This window comes from Heterocephalus glaber, unplaced genomic scaffold (genome assembly GCF_053883595.1).
Source record: "Heterocephalus glaber isolate CG9 unplaced genomic scaffold, H.glaber_assembly_v1.0 deba00001509, whole genome shotgun sequence".
NCBI lineage: Eukaryota > Metazoa > Chordata > Mammalia > Rodentia > Bathyergidae > Heterocephalus > Heterocephalus glaber.
Window position 1 is genome coordinate 19,488,673 of NW_028258325.1, and position 18,009 is coordinate 19,506,681.

The 18,009-nt window shown below is 41.7% G+C and overlaps 1 protein-coding gene and 1 pseudogene across 5 annotated transcripts in view; both read left to right on the forward strand.

Annotated features, from left to right (window-relative positions):
- Positions 1-2,234: 2,234 nt before the first annotated feature.
- On the forward strand, positions 2,235-4,651 carry LOC101710787 (calcyclin-binding protein pseudogene; annotated as a pseudogene).
- A 422-nt stretch (positions 4,652-5,073) lies between these two features.
- The window catches only part of Anapc4 (anaphase promoting complex subunit 4), a 35,053-nt gene continuing 22,117 nt past the window's right edge, over positions 5,074-18,009 (forward strand). Inside the window, exons 1-10 of one of the 5 annotated variants that reach the window (XM_021260210.2) lie at positions 5,256-5,442; positions 5,538-5,670; positions 7,036-7,141; positions 10,648-10,763; positions 12,027-12,101; positions 12,242-12,268; positions 12,364-12,408; positions 13,212-13,296; positions 13,929-14,033; positions 16,233-16,316. In XM_021260210.2, coding sequence (XP_021115869.1) covers positions 7,133-7,141; positions 10,648-10,763; positions 12,027-12,101; positions 12,242-12,268; positions 12,364-12,408; positions 13,212-13,296; positions 13,929-14,033; positions 16,233-16,316 — 546 coding nt within the window. In that variant the 5' untranslated portion in view covers positions 5,256-5,442; positions 5,538-5,670; positions 7,036-7,132. Of the gene's footprint in view, positions 5,443-5,537; positions 5,671-7,035; positions 7,142-10,647; positions 10,781-12,026; positions 12,102-12,241; positions 12,269-12,363; positions 12,409-13,211; positions 13,297-13,928; positions 14,034-16,232; positions 16,317-18,009 lie in introns of all 5 variants that reach the window. The other 4 variants (XM_021260211.2, XM_013073140.3, XM_004847193.4 and 1 more) reach the window with 4 other exon arrangements.

An 18,009-nucleotide genomic window follows, 5' to 3' on the forward strand; every position in this document is an offset into this window, starting at 1 on the left:
GCAGTTAGAATCAGGAGCAAAAAGCAAAGCAGAATGATTTGAAAAACTTGCAGCCTCACCTGAAAGGAAGCACCTGTAAAGTTGGGGCCAAGGAGGGAATGTTTGCTGAAAAGATTAAAATTAAAAAGAAGCCAAGCACTTTGCATCAAGACAGTAGGAAAGATTCCTTGAGGTAATATCAGGAAATGGCAGACCCCACCTATCACAGGGTTTCCTGCTCATCCAGGGCCACTTAGGGACGTGTATCCCTGAGTTCAGCCATCCAAGCACTCAGAGGATGCTCAGTCTTGGTCCCAGGGGACCTAGCTACTGCTTGAGCTGGAAGCACACCTTGCCACATGGGACTGGTTTTTCAGGTATGCCAAATGCAAGAGTGGGGTCATGGAGGCTTCTGCTCAGATTTCAGAAGAAAACCTGGGAGGGCAGGCAGGGTGCCCCCGAGAGCACAGTACATGAACCTGTGAGAGTGAAGCCCGAGGTTCAGTGGAGACCCCAGGAAGTTGTAGATGCCAGGAATGTGGAACATCAATTGAGAAAAAACTGCAGGTGGTGAACAGAGCCAGCCCAGGAGAGATGCTGTGTGGACCGCAACCAGCAAGACTGTAAGAGTGGGGCTGCCCAAGCCCTTTGGAGCCCACATCTCAACAAAACCTGCCCTTTGTGCTGGACATGGAGCTACAGAATTTAATGTTTGGCCTGCTGGTTTTTGGTCTTGCTTTCATCTGATTACTTTCTGTCCCCATCTTCCTCCCTTTTGAAATAGGAATGTTTACCTTGTATGTTGGAAGTATTTAACTTTCTTTGCAATTTGTTTGTTTGTTTGTTTTTGGTACCAGGGATTGAACTGGGGACCTTGTGCTTCTTTTCAATTTTTATAGGGGCTCACAGCTAAAAATTTGCCTTCAGTCTCAGAGGAGACTTTGGACTTGGACTTTTCAGCAGTGCTAGAACTGTTAAGACTTTGGTGACTCTTAAGAGGTGGACTAAATGCATATTGCATGATGAGATGAACACAAGCCTTTTGGGGGCTGAATGTCATGGGTTAGATCTAAAATGCCCCCCAAAAGTCTAATGTTTAGAAGTGGGGCCTGGTCAGTGGAAGAGGGTCACAGGGAGCATGACCTTGAAGGGTGCCCCTTGATCCTCCCTTCTCTTTCTGCTCCTTTCCTCACTGCCATGCACTGTGCAGCTGTCTCCTGTTAATGCTCTTCCACTGTGCCATTTCTGCCTTGGAGCCAGCTAAAATGGACTGAACCCACTAGAAACTGTCAGCTAAAATAAACTTCCTTTCCCTTATTGGGTATTTTGCCCCAACGACAGGAAAGTGACTCATATAAACACGTCCCAAAGAACTCCTTCCATCCCTGTATATGGGAGTCCTAAATCTTTGCTCAGGTCAACTTTTCCCCCTTCAACCTTCCTTACTAACTTCCTGCTGGCCAGCATCATTCTTTCTACTTCTCCATCTGAACACAGTCCTCACTGCACTCCTTTGCTCTGCTCTACTTTTTTCCAATCCATGCCCAATTACTACCTCTACCTCTGTCCCCATCCAACCACAATTTCTCTAGCCTGACCTCAGAGTCTCAACTCCTCCTCATTTCCCTAACTAATCAATAATCAGTTCCTGTTCTACTCTGGGAATGCTTTTGGAAACTGTCCTCCAGCTTTAGCTAGTCTTCCTGCCATCTTTACACCTGTAGTTCTTTCCTTTCTAATTCATCACTCTGACCATAAGAGTTCATGTCCTGAATAATGAATGAACCAGTGTGATGCTGTCACATTCTCCCTTCCCTCCCAACCTATTGGGAGCTACTTGACCCTCCAAGATCCAATCCCATACTATTACAGTGTAAATGTACTAAACTGTAGCCACCGGCCTGAGCTAGTGGTGATCACAGAAACAGCCTAGTAGCTAAAAGTTATTTCTATAAAGGTAGTGCTTTCATGCCTCGCCCCCAACATAAGGAGGAGGATATAAAAGGCATAGAATTATGTAATGTATTTTGTTTGCCCATCCCTCTCCGATATGTATGGAATATATATGTGATATATACATATGAAGATATATATATGAAGATAGATACCTTCTGCCCTTCCCTACTTGAAAAACACTGCTGCCAGATCCCAGGCCGTCTTCTTTCCTCTTGATTCTGTTCCACAGAAGCACAAGTGAGCCAGTTTGACAACACTGTATTTTTTCTCAGTATGGGGAGGGCAAAGAAAAAGGATAAAACCGGGGCGGGCCGCGATCTCGTGCAGGTAGGGTGTGCGCGCAGGTGCGGGTTCCGCGGCCCGCGCTGCTGTGGTCCACGCGCGCGGAGAGCGCGCTGGGTTCTGTCCTTGGGTGCACGCCTGCTGCTCTGGCCTCCGGTCTAACCCAGCCCGGCCAAGGCTTCAGCTTTGGAGGAGTTGCAGAATGATCTAAAAGAGGTAAAGGTGTTGTTGGAAAAGGCCAGTAGGAAGAGAGTACGAGATGCCCTGACAGCAGAAAAATCCAAGATTGAAACAGAAATAAAGAATAAGGTGCAACAAAAATCACAAAAGAAACCAGAATTTCTTGACAATGAAAAACCAGCTGCTGTGGTTGCTCCCATCACAACAGGATATAGTGTGAAAATCAGTAATTACGGATGGGATCAGTCAGATAAGTTTGTGAAAATCTACATTACCTTAACTGGAGTTCATCAAGTTCCTGCTGAGAATGTGCAGGTGCATTTCACAGAGAGGTCATTTGATCTTTTGGTTAAAGAATCTAAATGGGAAGAGTTACTCTATGACTGTGAAGAATCTCTTAAAACCCATCTCAGTGGAAGGCAGTTCAAAAAAAATCAAGACTGATGCAGTTCTTATGTAGAAAGAAAGCAGAAAACACGCGACGGGAATACTTGACTCAGGTTGAAAAGGAATGCAAAGAAAAAGAAAAGCCATCCTATGATGCTGAAACAGATCCTAGTGAGGGATTAATGAATGTTCTAAAGACAATTTATGAAGATGGAGATGATGATAGGAAGCGAACCATTAATAAAGCCTGGGTGGAATCAAGAGAGAAGCAAGCCAAAGGAGACACAGAATTTTGAGACTTTTAAGTCCTTTGGAGAACTATTATGTGGAAATACTGCTATTTCCAATAAAGGAATGTTGGTGAGCTGCACATTTAAATTTGGCAGATAACTACAAAGCCTTCAAAGTAAAGGCAATGAATTCTCCATTTCTTATTGGAGGATTTATTTAAATAAGATATGCATATTAAACATTTCCTCCAAAGATGGTTTCATTATACCCTGGTCATTTTGTTTAAGGAAGGGTTATATGTTATTCTCATTGAAATACAAAAACCAAGTCTTAGGGCTGGGGATTTAGCTCAGTGGTTCTGCTGCCTGCCTTGCAAGCACAAGGACCCGAGTTCAATCCCTGGTAGAAAAAAAAAACCCAAAACAACCAAGTCTTGTCTAAAAACATTATGTGTGTTTTTGTTCAGCTAGGAGGTAGAAAACAAAAGTATTTGCTTTCCTGTAAGTTACAGATGTCAGCTCCCACTTAATGTATGAATAAGAGTAAAACTGAATTTTTGTATAAAATTCAAATTTGTGCCTGTGCTTCAAATTTGCTGTAGAATGGATGATACCTTATTACCAGCTTGAGCAGTACATATACCAGGGATTACCATGCACTAATAAGCCAATCACAAATGTTTCTCTCTAGATTTAAATATATTTGTTTATGAATATAGAATTAAGAATAGACAAGCATCTTCATATAGTAGCAGTTAGTACTACCATGGATCAGATACTAATAACCATAAAGCAAAAATAATTTGAAAATCCATCTATTCCTGTGTTCAATAAAGTTGGATTTTTATGTAAAAAAGAAAAAGAAAAAGGATAAAACCAAAATCTTTATAGGGTAGAGGGGAAATAAAGACTGTGACACTATGTGTTAGTAGCTCTTTCCTGTGGCCACTTTGGATCATTTCCAGTAGCTGTCTCCACTGCCCCTCAGTTATCTGCAGCACAGGCAAGGAAAGCACAAGTCTGTGTCTGAGAAGGACCAAGGTGAGCATCAAGTCCAGAGATAGAACAGTGCCTGAAACTAAACAGCTGCTCGAACATTTGTTACTGAGCAAATGAATCTCTCGGTCACTGACTTTTCAGAAGCCAGATCCAGAGAGGGCAGGAAGATGGGACTCACTGAAAAGGCAAGTCCTGCCACCTGTTTCCCCTCTGAACCGGAAGTGAAAGGTAGGCCGCTTATGGTTTTTGCCTTCTACGTAGGTGGCGAGTCAAGCATCCCGAGGATGATGTGTTCTCTGCAGGACTGTAGTCGGGACTGCTGAACATATTCTCACACTTACTTGTTGTCTATATAAAGGAACCGCAGATGGGTTCTGATTTACACACTGTCCGCCAGGCCGGGAGCTTCGTGGGCAGAGTCCACGTGGCGCGCATCTATGTGGCCCTCATCCTCTCACATAGTAAAAGCTCAGCCCGCTATAGGATAAATCCAGCCTGAGTCTTAAGTCCTCTTTTATTACACTGGGGCTGCTACTACCAGTAAGTTGTGAGGTACACATTTAAATGGGATTTGGAATCAAAGCAGTATTTGCCTATGCCAGGGAAACTTTAAGCAGCACCTCCCGACTTGGCTGCAGACTGGAAGCACGTAAAGAATTTAAATAAATACTGGGGTTCCCTTTGGTATTAATTCTCTCTTAATGTTGCCTGAACAGAAGGAATTTTTTTTTTTTAATTCTGCTAAGCAACCAGGGTTGATAACTACTAAGGAGTTTACAGCATCTCTGAGGCCACACCCCTAAACCTCTGAAAGTCTTCCCCCATAGCAGCGGATTTCCAGGGGAACGGGAAAGACCTGAAAGCGTGTGCACGCAGAGTCATGTACAACCTGACCTGAAGACTGTCCTGCGGCCCATTGACCAGGGTCTGGAACCGCGTCCACCCCGCCCACCCAGCACTCTCCCCGCCCACCCAGCGCTCTCCCCGCCTCCCCCCGCGCTCGCCCCGCCCCATCCGTGTGCCAGCCAAGACCCGGGCTCTTCCCGCCGCTCGCCCCGCCCCTTGCCGGCCCAGGACCCTCCCCGCTCGCGCGCGCCTCCGCTCCACCTTCTTCCTCTCGCGAGGACACACGGCGCCGGAAGTTTTCCCATCTCGCGGCCGGCTGAGGGACCCGGAGGGAGGGAAAAGCGGTAGGTCCTCTATCCTCTCGCTGGCGTCGCCCGTATCAGTGCTCTTCGCAGGCGCCCGGTGGCCGGGGACACCGCCGGCGTCTCACGGGGGGTCGTCACAGGGCGCCCCCATGTTGCGTTTTCCTACCTGTTTCCCGTCCTTCCGGGTGGTGGGAGAGAAGCAGCTGCCGCAGGAGATCATTTTCCTGGTCTGGTCGCCTAAGCGGGATCTCATTGCTTTGGCCAACACTGCGGGAGAGGTGAGTGAGCGGCGTGAGGGCAGGCCTCCGAGCCAGCCTTAGTTTCCCCTCCGCGGGCTTGTTGGACCCCGCCTGCCCTGCCCCTTGCTTCCCAGGTCGGCTGCAAACTTCAAGTGAAGATGTAGAGGATTCTATCAGCCAAGATGATTTCTACACTTATTTCTAGTATTTTTATGGCCAGAAGAATAGTTTTCACTCAGCTTGACACAATCACACAGTCCTGCACCTGTAAGTCGCTTTCATTCATTCGTGTCTTAAAACCTCCTGTCATCGCACTTGAGCGGGACATAGTAGTAGATCCACCAAAGCTACCTAAGTCTGCTCTCAGTTTAGTAGCAGAACAAAGACGAACGACTGTCAAGCCTTTGTGGAAGTGTACGTGCCTGAAGTTGCCAGAGAGGAGGTTTAAGGTCCTGTTGTCCAACTTGCCATTAAAGGAACTTTAAACATTCCAGCTCACATTGTGTTATACATGCTTCACCAAGTGTCGCCTGAGGGTACCCAACTTTCTGCTGCCAGCTTGTTTACTGGACAGCGATATTGGAAGGAAACGTTCACCTGTGCTTCTTTTCCTCTGCCGGCCTTTTGGCTGTTTTCTGCATAGTGGCCAGGTGAAAGTTGTGTTATGAGCAGCCAAGTTTGGAAACTACAGTAGGTGGTAAGGAAATCTTAGCAGCCTACAAAACCACACCACTGCTTTGTCTGCCATGACTCCGTCACTAGGTTATCAGCATCTAGCTTTTCAGGGCCTTGCATGCATCTTCTGGTGTCGGTCCTCTGCCACGATGCCCTGGAACTCTGTCTGGCCCTGGAGGACAGCGAGGATAGCGTGGCCAGGGCAGTTGGGGGGAAGGTAGGCAAGAGGGGCATCAGTGCAGATAGGTAGGTGTGATGGCAGCACCGTTTCCGCTTTCAGCAGCAGCAAGGGCAAGTCTACAAGTGAATATGGAGAGGAGAAGGAAGCGGTATAAAAGCTGACCAAGGTCCCTGGTGGACCCGGGAAGCCTAAGAGGATTGCCAGTCAGTGTTAGGAGGCACATGAGGTTAGTGGTCTAATGATTGAAACTTCGCATCTTTGTTTTCCATGGTTGTGTAGAAGCCAGAGTAAGGGAGTTCTTAGTTTCAGTGTACAAGGAGCCCTGGGGCATCATCTTGGCCTTTGAAGGTGGCATTTACTGGTGTGGAAATGGAAATCTAGAATGGACAAGTGACTTGTCGAGATCCAGTGCTAGAAAGTAACGCAGCTGATATTAGGTGCCAGGTTGTCAGATCCCACATTTAATTATCTGGCTGTATCACAGCTACCTTCTTAGTGCTGTTTGTGTTATTTCTTTTTTATTGTCTGTTTCTAGGAAGCTTTCGTATTCCTTTCTGAAAGATAAGTCTCCTATTGATGTTAAAGACAGGAAAATGTATAGGGTGCAAGGTTAAATGGGATCTTCTGATTTTACTAATTTCTTTTAAAATACTTCACATTCATTCAGATACTTGAATTCCTCTGTTTCAGAGCTATTTTACTTAAGAGAGGAATAATAGGTTTATTTTATTTTTGGAAATGGAATTTTTAATTTTCTGCCATTGTGTTTGTTTTAGGTCTTACTACATCGACTTGCAAGTTTTCATCGGGTTTGGAGTTTTCCACCAAATGAAAATACAGGAAAGGAAGTGACCTGTCTGGCTTGGAGACCAGATGGCAAACGTAATGATAAATTTCATAAAGAATATTTTGAAATATTTTCATGAAGAATATTTATTTTATTTTCTTAAAGAATATTCCGAAAAGTTGGGTGTGGTAGTGCATACAGGTAATCCCTGCACTCTGGGAGGCTGAGGCAGGAGGATGGCAAATTCAAGCCCAGCCTGGGCAACTTAGCAACTTCTTGAGACCCTGTCTTAAAATCAGAAATTTTAAAAAACGGTTGGGAATGTAGCTCAGTGGGAAAGTCCTGAGTTCAGTTCCTAGTAGTGCCAAAGAAATAGGTGGATGGGTAGGTAGGTAGGTAGATTCCCCAGTACTGCCAAACAGATAGATAACATACAATCAAACAGTATTCTGTAAAGAAGCCTATGTACATAAAGAATTGTTCTTAGTGTACGTTAGAATTGTGAGTGCTGGTTTTGGAATTCTTTTTAGAATGCTGTAAGTTTTTCATAAGAACTCTGATGAATTCTATCACCTTGTTTAAGAACACTTAAAGTGAGATCTGATTTCTTGGCAGAGATAACTCTGAAATGAAATCTAGTGGAATAGACAAAATACTTTGGTTTTGTTCTTTTCTGCTCTCTTTTTATCCTGTACCATTTGGCCCCAGCACCACCTGTCACTCACCATTCAGTTCAATGCCATCATAGCCTTTTTTTGTCTGAAAATACATTTGAACCAGGTGTGGGGACACATGTCTATAATCCCAGCACTCAGGAGGCTGAGGCAGGAGGATTTCTGTGAGTTCAAGGCCACCCTGAACTACATAGTGAGATCCCTCTCAAAAAAACAGGAAAAAACAAAAAACGCCAAAAACCAAACCAAAACAAAATGTAGCACTAAACTAAACATATGTTTGCCACACCTGAAGGACCATCGGCTGACTGTTTCTTCCATTTCTCTGTGGCCTTTTTCCTCCTGCTACCTTTTAGCTTGGTGTGGCTCTGGTCTCTGAGCTCTTCTTCTATGTGTTGTTTTACAGTCCCAGTCCTTATTTGAACTGTACAATACATAGTATGGTAAGATGCTGTAAATTATGCAACTTATAGTTCACTTGTTTGTTTAATTTATTTATTTATTTATTTTGAGATAGGGTCTCGCTATGTAGTTCAGGCTGGTCTTGAATTCACTATGTAGCTTAGGTTGGCCTTGAACTTACAGTCATCCTCCTGCCTCAGCCTCCCAAGTGCTGGGATTACAGGCGTGTACCACCATGCCCAGCTTCACTTGTATTATTGGTGCTTTAAGAAAAAAGTGATTTGTTTTTGTAAAATGAATGATATGTGCTTTTCATTGCTTAATTTTTTTTTTAGGTAAATACAAATAAGTACTTAATTCTCTCAAAACCTATCACTTAGCAATAACAACTATTTCTATTTTTGTGAACAACTTTTACAATATTTCCTAATAAAATAAATACATGTAGAGATCTGAATATACAGTTTTATCAAAAGAAGTCAATGCGGGCCGGGGATTTAGCTCAGTAGTTTCGCTGCATACTGCGCAAGCGCAAGGACCTGAGTTCGATCTCCGGTACCAAAAAAAAAAAAGAAGTCAGTGGATGCATGCTATTTTGATATATAGGGGTTTTTTTTGGTATTTCAAGACAAAGTCTTACTGTGTAATCCAGGCTGACCTCAAACTCTGGGTGATCCTTCTGCCTCAGCTTCCTGAGTGCAGAGATTACAGGCCTGCAACCCTATGTGCAACTTATGTAGGATTTGTTTGTTTGTTGTTTGTTTTCCTCAATGTGGATAGATATAGCACATTAATAATAGATGACTGGATACCAATCTGCTATATGTATTGTAGTTTACAAAATCTAGCCCTCTTGGTAAATATTTAGTTTCCAGTTTTTGGGCTTTTATAAGCAGTGCTATATAAACTTTCTGAACATTGGGAAGACTTTTGTGTGATTAGCTCCTTAGATTAATTCCCAGAAGCAGAATTGCCAGAAATGCTTGCAAAATATTGCACTCATTCTGCTCTTGCTCAGAATATGTGTAGAGGATATGTAAAACTAGAGAACTTTGTTTGTTTTGGGTGGTGCTGGAGATCTACCTCTTGCATGTGAGGCACGTGCTGTATTACTAAGCTACACCCCCAGCCCTGAGACTTCTATAAATAACATCTCAGGTCTTGAATTATTTGGTCAAAAACACAGGCTCTCAAACCGTAAAAGTCAGTGTGTGTTACGATGTGTTTATCAGTAAGTGTGTGTGTATATGTGTGTGTGTGTGTGTGTGTGTGTGTGTGTGTGTGTATATATTATTCTTTTGGATAATAAAATGTTTTTTGTCAGATATTGATTATTTCAAGATTGTTTTAAATTGTTTTTAAAGAGGCTGGACTGGGCATGGTGACATATATGTAATCCCAGCTGTCAAGAGGCAGGAGGATCACAAGTTCGAGGCCAGCTTGGACAACGTAGTGAGACCCTGCTTCAAAATAAAGTTTAAAAAGGGCTTGAGAGTAGCTCATTGTAGAGCACTGGGCCTAGTACACATGAGGCCTTGGGTTCAGATTCCTAGTACCACACCAAAAAAGAAAGAAAAAAAATAGGAGGATAGGATTACCCACGTCTAGCAAAGTTTCCTGTGATGGTGTGCAAGTGAAACTCATTGGTGTCTGTTTAGAAATTCTCCCTCCATCCCTTGTTTTTGAGATGAAGTCTCACGCATTGCTCAGGAAGGCCTCAAAATTGTGATCCTTCTGCCTCAAGCCTCTTGAGTAGCTGGGATTACAGGCTAGAAATCCTTAGATTTGGATATGTTAGGAAGATATTAATGACTATGTAGAGAAAACTAGGTACTATTTAGCACAGTCAAAGGAACAAGGCACAGTATTTGATGACCTTGTTTCCTGTTATGGGATAGAAACAGAAGAGAAGAATGAAAAGACTTCTGAGGGCACAACAGATGGAGTCAGTCCTTCTTTTTTTTTGTAGTACTGAACCCAGGACTCATACATGATAGGCAAGTGCTCAACCACTGAGCTACATCCCTAGCTCTTTTTATTTTATTTTGAAACAGGGTCTTGTGAAGTTCCCCAGGCTGGCCTCAAACTTTGTGATCTTCCTGTCTCAGCCTCCCAAACAGCTGGGATTAGAGGCATGTGCCACCAGGCTGAGCTTCTTCCTATCATTTAGACGTGCTTATGGGACTAGAATGTCATGGTGAGAAAGTATAATTATTTATCTGTTGACACCTGTTTGGTATTTTCTGCTGGACAACAGGGTTTTAGTCCAGAAACTTTGATGTTTAAGACATTAAGTACAACAGGTGAGAAAGTACACTGCTCATGCAGTTTGAAAGTAAGCTTAGATAACAACATAATTAGATGCAGTGATCTTTTTAAAGTATTAAAGGGAAAAATGTATATGTTATGTAATTTCTATGATTATGATGTGTTTAATCTAGTAAAACTGGGCAATAAATAAAATGCCCACTTATTTTTCTCAAATGTTACCCTGATTCGTTCTGTTTTTTCTTTTCCTGTTTTAGTTTTGGCCTTTGCTCTTGCTGATACCAAGAAGATTATTTTGTGTGATGTGGAAAAGCCTGAGAGCTTGCACTCTTTCTCCGTGGAGGCCCCAGTGTCCTGCATGCACTGGATGGAGGTGACTGTGGAGAGCAGGTGCGGGCAGACCCACGTGGGGTCCCCATGGGGCGCGCAGGAAGTGCTCAGCTTTCCCTATTGTTGAGTGTCTGCCTATTGCCTTTCAGTTTTGGTTTTGTCTTATCAAGGTGAAGTGTTTTAATGCTGTGTTAGATTTCTTTTCTTCTAAAAAAAAAAATTGTTACTGGATCAGTAATGGCTGAATGACCAAGATTCTTCTCGCTTTTAGTCATTTTTAGTAGTTTATATTAATGATTTATACTTTCAAGCAATACTAATTAAAATTACTGATTAGGAAATTATGGTTCTGCTTTCTCTTTCCGCATTTATTCTGTTTAGCACTTTGCTTTTAGTGTCTTAAGTAAATATTCTTAGACTACAGAAAGTGTTAAACTGAGCATTCTGCTCTGAACAGGTTTCTGTATCTGTGGCCTTCATGTTTTCCTTTTTTCCTGAAAATAATTTTCCTTTGTTCTTTTTAGTCAAGAAATAAACCAGGCTTCCAGTAAATACAGGCTAAGGGGTCAGTGAGTTTGGTTAGGGTAAAAAATCTTTTCCTTTTTGGGGGAGACGTACTTTCTTTCCATTAGCTTTTCCTTTCGATTAAGCTCCACTGAGTTAATATCAAATAAGCTTATAAATCCTGAGTGACCTTTGACAGCTTTCCTAAGGGGATTTTAAAGGACTGGATAACAAGAATCTAGCCCGGAGTTTGAAATTCACTCTAGATAAACCGGAGTGATTAATCCATCATGAAATAATCAAGGATTGCACATGGTTACATGAATTTCTAGAAAGCAGAGAAGCAGCATGTTGTGTAATTCACGTTCCAGCCCTTACTGCTAAGTGTATTCCCAACATGCTTTCTGCTAAGAGTTTAGAAATGTTAGGTGGCGACTCCAGGATCTCTCAAGATGGCTAACATGTTAACCTGGGGAGAAACCAGTTTCCAAGTCACCACCTTTTCACTTGCTCACTTACTTATTTCCAACTTTTATATAGGGGTAAATTGAAAAAGAAAAGGGAATTAAATAAGATATGGTGGCTCATGGCCATTTGACGAACTTGTTTTGCAAAACGTAACAAATTTGTACTTTTTTCTTCTCATCTGTTGTTAGAGTGACTATTTTACAGTGGTTAAATATTCGTACCATCTGTTTACTTGGTCATGTTATCAAACTGGAGTCTTTTTCAGAAATGTATGTTGTTGGTGGAAAGAAGGAAACCCTTTGCCTCTGTAATGCTGGTTTCCTCTCCCTGTTAGTGTTCTTACATCCTTTTACAATGCTGAGGATGAGTCAAATCTTCTCTTGCCCAAGCTCCCCACATTGCCAAAAAAGTAAGTAGCAGAGTTTTATTTCTTTGGAATTGATGTTGAAGACTTTTTCCTCTGTTTGTAACAGTGACAGTTTTTCAGACCTTTAAAAAAAATACATCTCTGTTACAATTTATTTTACCCTTATCTCTGTTTTTCTCTAGCTATAGCAACACCTCAAAAATATTTAGGTAAGATATGCCTTTTTTGTTTTCAAGTAAAATAATCTTTTATTATGGTTAAAAGATATCATCAAAAGGTGACCCACTTTATTTTTATATTTTAGTGAAGAAAATTCTGATGAAATTATTAAGCTCTTGGGAGATGTCAGGTAAATCTCGCAAATATCTGAAGTCTGACTTCTTTAAGTTGATATTTAATTCTTTAGAAGTTTGAAGAATAAATCTTTGATTTGTTATGTTGATTACTACATTAACACCTTTCAACAAAATGCACATGTTAATACCTGTTATTTTTATTGTCTAGTCTTTCATTTTGTCAAGTTTTAGTGCAGTGTGCTTTTGTGTTTTAATAAGGAGAACAGAAGTACAAGAGTTTCTGCATTTTAAACTTTATTATCCAAGTTCTGTAAGCCTACTTAATATGTTTTATGTCATATCCATGATAAAACTGACAGCACTTTGTATTAGCTGGGAAAGGATTGTTTTGTTACTGACTTTATGTAAATATCATTGTTAGTGTTATTTTATTGTAAACTGATTTTTCATGATTTTTTTTTTTTTTGAGTACTGGGGATCGAACTTGGAACCTTGTGCTTGCAAGGCAGGTGGTAGAACCACTGAGCTAAATCCCTGGCCCTTGATTTGTAAATATTTATTTATTTTTGGTTTTTTGAGATGGTCTCAGTATGTAGTTCAGGTTGGCTTAGAACTCATAATGATCCTCCCGCCTCAGCCTCCCAAGTGCTGGGATTACAGGCATGTGCCACCTTGCTTGGCCTTGAGTTTTTCTGGTTACAGGAAACTTTTGAGAAAAAAAGAATTGGCCTGGGTTTGCTTGGCGTTGGGTTCCCTCTGCAGAGGGCCTCAGTGTATAGATAATGTGAGAGCAGGAATGATTATAGCGCCATTTAAGGACTCGATCACCTCAGCTTGTTGCATTATTTTTATTTAGGCTTAATATTCTTGTCCTTGGAGGAAGCTCTGGATTTATCGAGCTTTATGCTTATGGAATGTTCAAAATTGCTCGAGTCACAGGGGTAAGTTTTTGTTTTAAATTTGTTTATATTGTTTCTCTTATAATGTAGTAACACATTTATTTGTAGAGTAAAAATAGTTTTTATTCTAGTTCAGTTCACTCTTAAATGTTTAGAGGATAATTTCCTTACAAAGATAAAAATAGTAGTGTATGATGTTTATAGAGATCAGGAGCTATTGGTGAAACTAGTCAAGTTTTCTTTCTTAATAAAAAGATTAGTGTGATCCATTTAGTTATGGTGTAATGTTGCACCACAACTCTATGAGAGCTAGAATTTGTGATTGGAAAGTAATAAAATCATCAGAAACAGTCTTACACCCAGTGCTCAAGGCTGCCACAATTGCCAGTCTCAGTCTTCTCCAAAGTTCATTGCACCTTACTCTTAGCATCCCCCAGGTGGGGGGTTAGAAGGAAGAACCAGCTGTGGAATTTGCTTTTTCAGCAGCTGCTGTGGACCCCTGAAGGATGGGGGCAGCTGTTTGTCTCCTGTGCCCAGGCAGGGCACAGGGTGCGGGGCGGACTCCGGCCTTCACCCGCCGTGCAGGTCTGGCAGAGACCAGGAGCGTGGGTCTGCTTTTGAAAGCAGCCTGGTATTGTTAGCAGAGGTACTGAGGGGCCTTCACTGTTTTACAGATTGCGGGTACGTGTCTAGCTTTGTGCTTATCAAGTGATCTGAAGTCACTGTCTGTGGTCACAGAAGTGTCTAGTGGTGGTGCTCACGAAGTTTCATACTTTCAGGTAGGTATCGGAACCTAATGGCAATAGAGAATAAGTGTGTATTTTATAGGTTTTGGGGTTTTTTGGTATTGGGGATGAAACCCAGCCATCATGTGTGCTGAATATGTTCTCAACCACTGAGATAAACCCCAGCGCCTGCGGTGTTTTAGTATCCATATCTCACTGAATTCTAATTGTCAGTGAAACAAAGCAAACCTACTTGGAGTTCGTAAGTCTTACACATTGGATGTTATTATAGTGAGCACTGTATCGTTTTCCCCCTACTGCAATACAGTTTTCATAGAGAGGGTTTCAGTAGTCTGGTAAAGATCACGCTAATGGGTTACTACACCAATTTAGCTTTGAACTAGGTACCATGATACCTCGGTTGTTGAACTCAATTTGTTCCAAATTTGTGTTCAAACACCAAAAAGTTCAAGAACTGAGCATATTTTTCCCATAAGAAATAATGGAAAAACAAATAATTGGTTCTGAGGGCCAAAAATGTACACTTATAAATTTGTTTTTTCAGGACTTTAACAAATTTTGCAATGATTTCTTTCTTTAACTCTGTCATGGTTCTCACAGTTTTCCCATTAGCTTTACTGGCACTATCACTGTCTTTGGAGCCATGGTACAATATCTTACACAAATAAAGTATAGAAAAGGCACAGTGACAAATGTTTTAATGCACTAATACAAGCATTATGTATTGTCTAGAGTGGCGCTTAGATTGTCTGGAGTGGCACTTAGATTTAAGTAATCACCCCTTTGGTACTGCAGTGTGACTCATGTTCAGCCCATACAGGGTTTTTTATTTTTATGTATTTAGAGACACTGTCCTTGAACTCACTATGTAGCCCAATGTGGCCTTGAACTGGAAGTGATCCTCCAGCCTCAGCCTCCAGAGTGCTGGGATTACACAGTGCTGGGATTACATGCATGCACCACCACACCCAGCCCCTGTACAGGTTTCTTCAAGTCAGATTCTTAGTTTGACTACGGAGCAGATTTTTTTGAATTTTGCTGTTCGAGCAAAGTTCGAGCTTGGAAAGTTTGAGCTTGGAGCCATTCAACAATGGGGGCATTACTGTACTGTATTTTCTTAGACTTGACCTTAATATTATTAAAGACTAATATTTATTGATCATTTGAATGTGCTTCAAACTTGGTGTGTAGCTTCGTGTCCTTCCTGTCTTACGGATGCGTACATGGGCACACACAGGAACTGTGGGGCCTGCTCCATGTCATTGTCTGGAAGTGGTGCCAGGTGGTCAGTTCCGGGGTCTGTGCTCCTAACCAGCACATTGCTGCTTGTGCAAAACAACCACTTCATTTTGAGAAGAACTTTTCTTACTATGTGTTCTTTATTTTATAAATTGAGGAGTCTGACAGTCTCCTGTAGAGTATTTAGATTTTAGCTTTGCCTTGCCAAGAAATCGTCTCAGAATTCTCATCTTAAATGTCCCAGCCATCTGCCTGAGTTCCTGAGAAATCGCTAACAGAAGTAGAACAAAAAGTGATGCCCTCCCACCATCTCAGTGTCACACCCTTCAGTTCTGATTCACTAATGTGCTTGTTCATGTTCACTTCTCATCTTAAGACTCAGAAACTGATTGCCAGGATGGCATTTGGGCCGTAATAAAGTGATTCACTTTTTCTGTGAAGTTTGTAATAGATACTTTTTAATGACAACTTCATTGAGATCCAACTTACATACCGTTGATAGGTATTTTCCTTGTATTTATCAATAACGTTTAATTCCTTCTACTTCCATTAAAATTTTAAACATATTGCCTGGGATTTAGCTCAGTGGTTCTGCCACCTGCCCCGAAAGTGCAAGGACCTGAGTTCGATCCCCGGTACCAAAAAAAAAAAGTTTTAAAAAATATATTAATGTTCACTTATTAATTTTCGCATAATAATGTTACAAATAGGTTATTACATTTACAGCTACGTCAAAGGGATAGAGAGAGAGAGAGAGAGAGAGAGAGAGAGAGAGAGAGAGAGAGAGATCTGTGGAGTCCCGCACAGGTTAGGAAATCCTAAAGTTGTGCTTAGTCCCAAACTGTTATGCTGAAAAGGGCAGAGTTCTGACAGTTCTTCTGATACATAATTAGATCTAGACTCTTCTCTATATTATAGGATTTGTTTTTGGGTGGAAACAATTTGTCTTTAAGCAAATGAATCTGATTGGGACTCTCTGTCTTTATTTTACAGCTTGAAACTAATCTATTGTATTCCTTCTTACCTGAAGTAACCCGGATGGCTAGAAAGTTCACTCACATTTCAGCTCTTTTGCAGGTATGTATTTATGGCTTACTTTATGTAGTTACTAAAAGTGTCATAAGGAAAATATTTACATTTTATTTTGTAAAGCTGCTGGGAATAAGTGTTTAGTCTGCTAATCTTCTTAGAGTATTGACTAAAGCAAGAAAATTTAATTGAGAATCCACTTCCACCTAACCCTGTTTGCCACCTCCAAAAGAAAAGAAAAACTAGTTTAAATCTCTTTACATATTCTCTTAAGTAAAATGTTATTTATACTTTATTCCAAATAAAGTATGGTGGAAACCAGTCTTCACATGAGTTAGTGTTTGTTCCTAATGCATCCAGCCCAGAGTGGCTCCTGTTCTACAACTTAGCAGTTGAGGCTCTGGGGATCTGGGCCAGATTGGGCCCAGTTCGAGGCAGCTGGCCCTGTGGGCTGCAGGTGTGCAGGGCTGGAATGGCTCCGTGCTGCTCGCTGCTCTCCCCTCCAGCAGGCCTCTGGGCTTGTTTGCGTGGTCATGGCTGCAGGGTATCAAGAGTGCGAATGGAAGTGTGCAAAGCCTTGTGGGTGTTGGACTCAGCAGTAGTGTTCGTGCTGTGTGCTGTTAGAGCAGGACTCAAGCCAGGCCAGAGGCAAGGGCTGCAGAATGGACGGTCTCGATGGAGGAGCTGCATAGAACTCTGAACATTTTTTTTGTCCTATCATAGTTTATAATTTACTTGATGTCAAAGGTTTCTGGAGATCAGTATATCTTTTTAATTTATGTTTTTAGTACTGAGGATTGAACTTAGAGACCTTCACTTTGAGCTATATATCCACTGCTTTAGTTGATCTATTTGTGACAATGGGGTATTGAGATCCCCCACTACTATTGTATTAGTGCTTATATGGTTTTTCATGTCCATTAGTATTTGTCTTATATAGCTGGGTGCACTAGTGTTTGGTGCACAGATATTTATGATTGTTATCTCTTCCTCTTGGATTGTTCCCTTTACAAGGATATAGTGTCCTTCTTTGTCTCTCTTAATCAGTGTGGGTTTGAAATCCACTTGGTCTGCAAAGATCCACTGCTTTAAAAAAAATTTTTTTTAACTTTGAGACACTTCTTGTTAAATCACTCAGTTACCCAGGCTGGGCTTTTACTTGTGATCTTCCTGCCTTATCCTCTCAAGAGTGCTGGGATTACAGGGGTGCACTACCATGCCTGGCTGAGATCAGTGTCTTTTTATTGCTATTTGAATAGCTGAACAAACTAGCATTTTCACAGTTGCTATACATAAAATGTAATTCAGGTAAAAGACTTGAGCTAGCCGGGGATTTAGCTCAGTGGTTCTGCCACCTGCCTTGCAGGCGCAAGATCCCGAGTTCGATCCCCAGTACCAAAAAAAAAACACTTGAGCTGGGCATGGTGGTGCATGCCTGTAATCCCAGCACTTGGGAGGCTGAGGCAGGAGGATTGCCGTAAGCTTGAGGCCAGCCTCGACTACATAGTGAGTTCAAGGCCAGCCTGAACTACATGGTGAGACCCTGTCTCAAAACAAAAGCAATAACAACAACAAAAAAATTTTGAGAATATCTGTTTTACCAGCTACAAACTTAACTTTTTTTTTCAGTGCTAGGGATTGAACCTAGGGCTTCACACATGTTAGGCAAGCCCTCCATCATTGAGCTACGTTCCCATCCCTGTAAACATGTTTTATTTTAAAATGGTAAGGAAAAATGAAA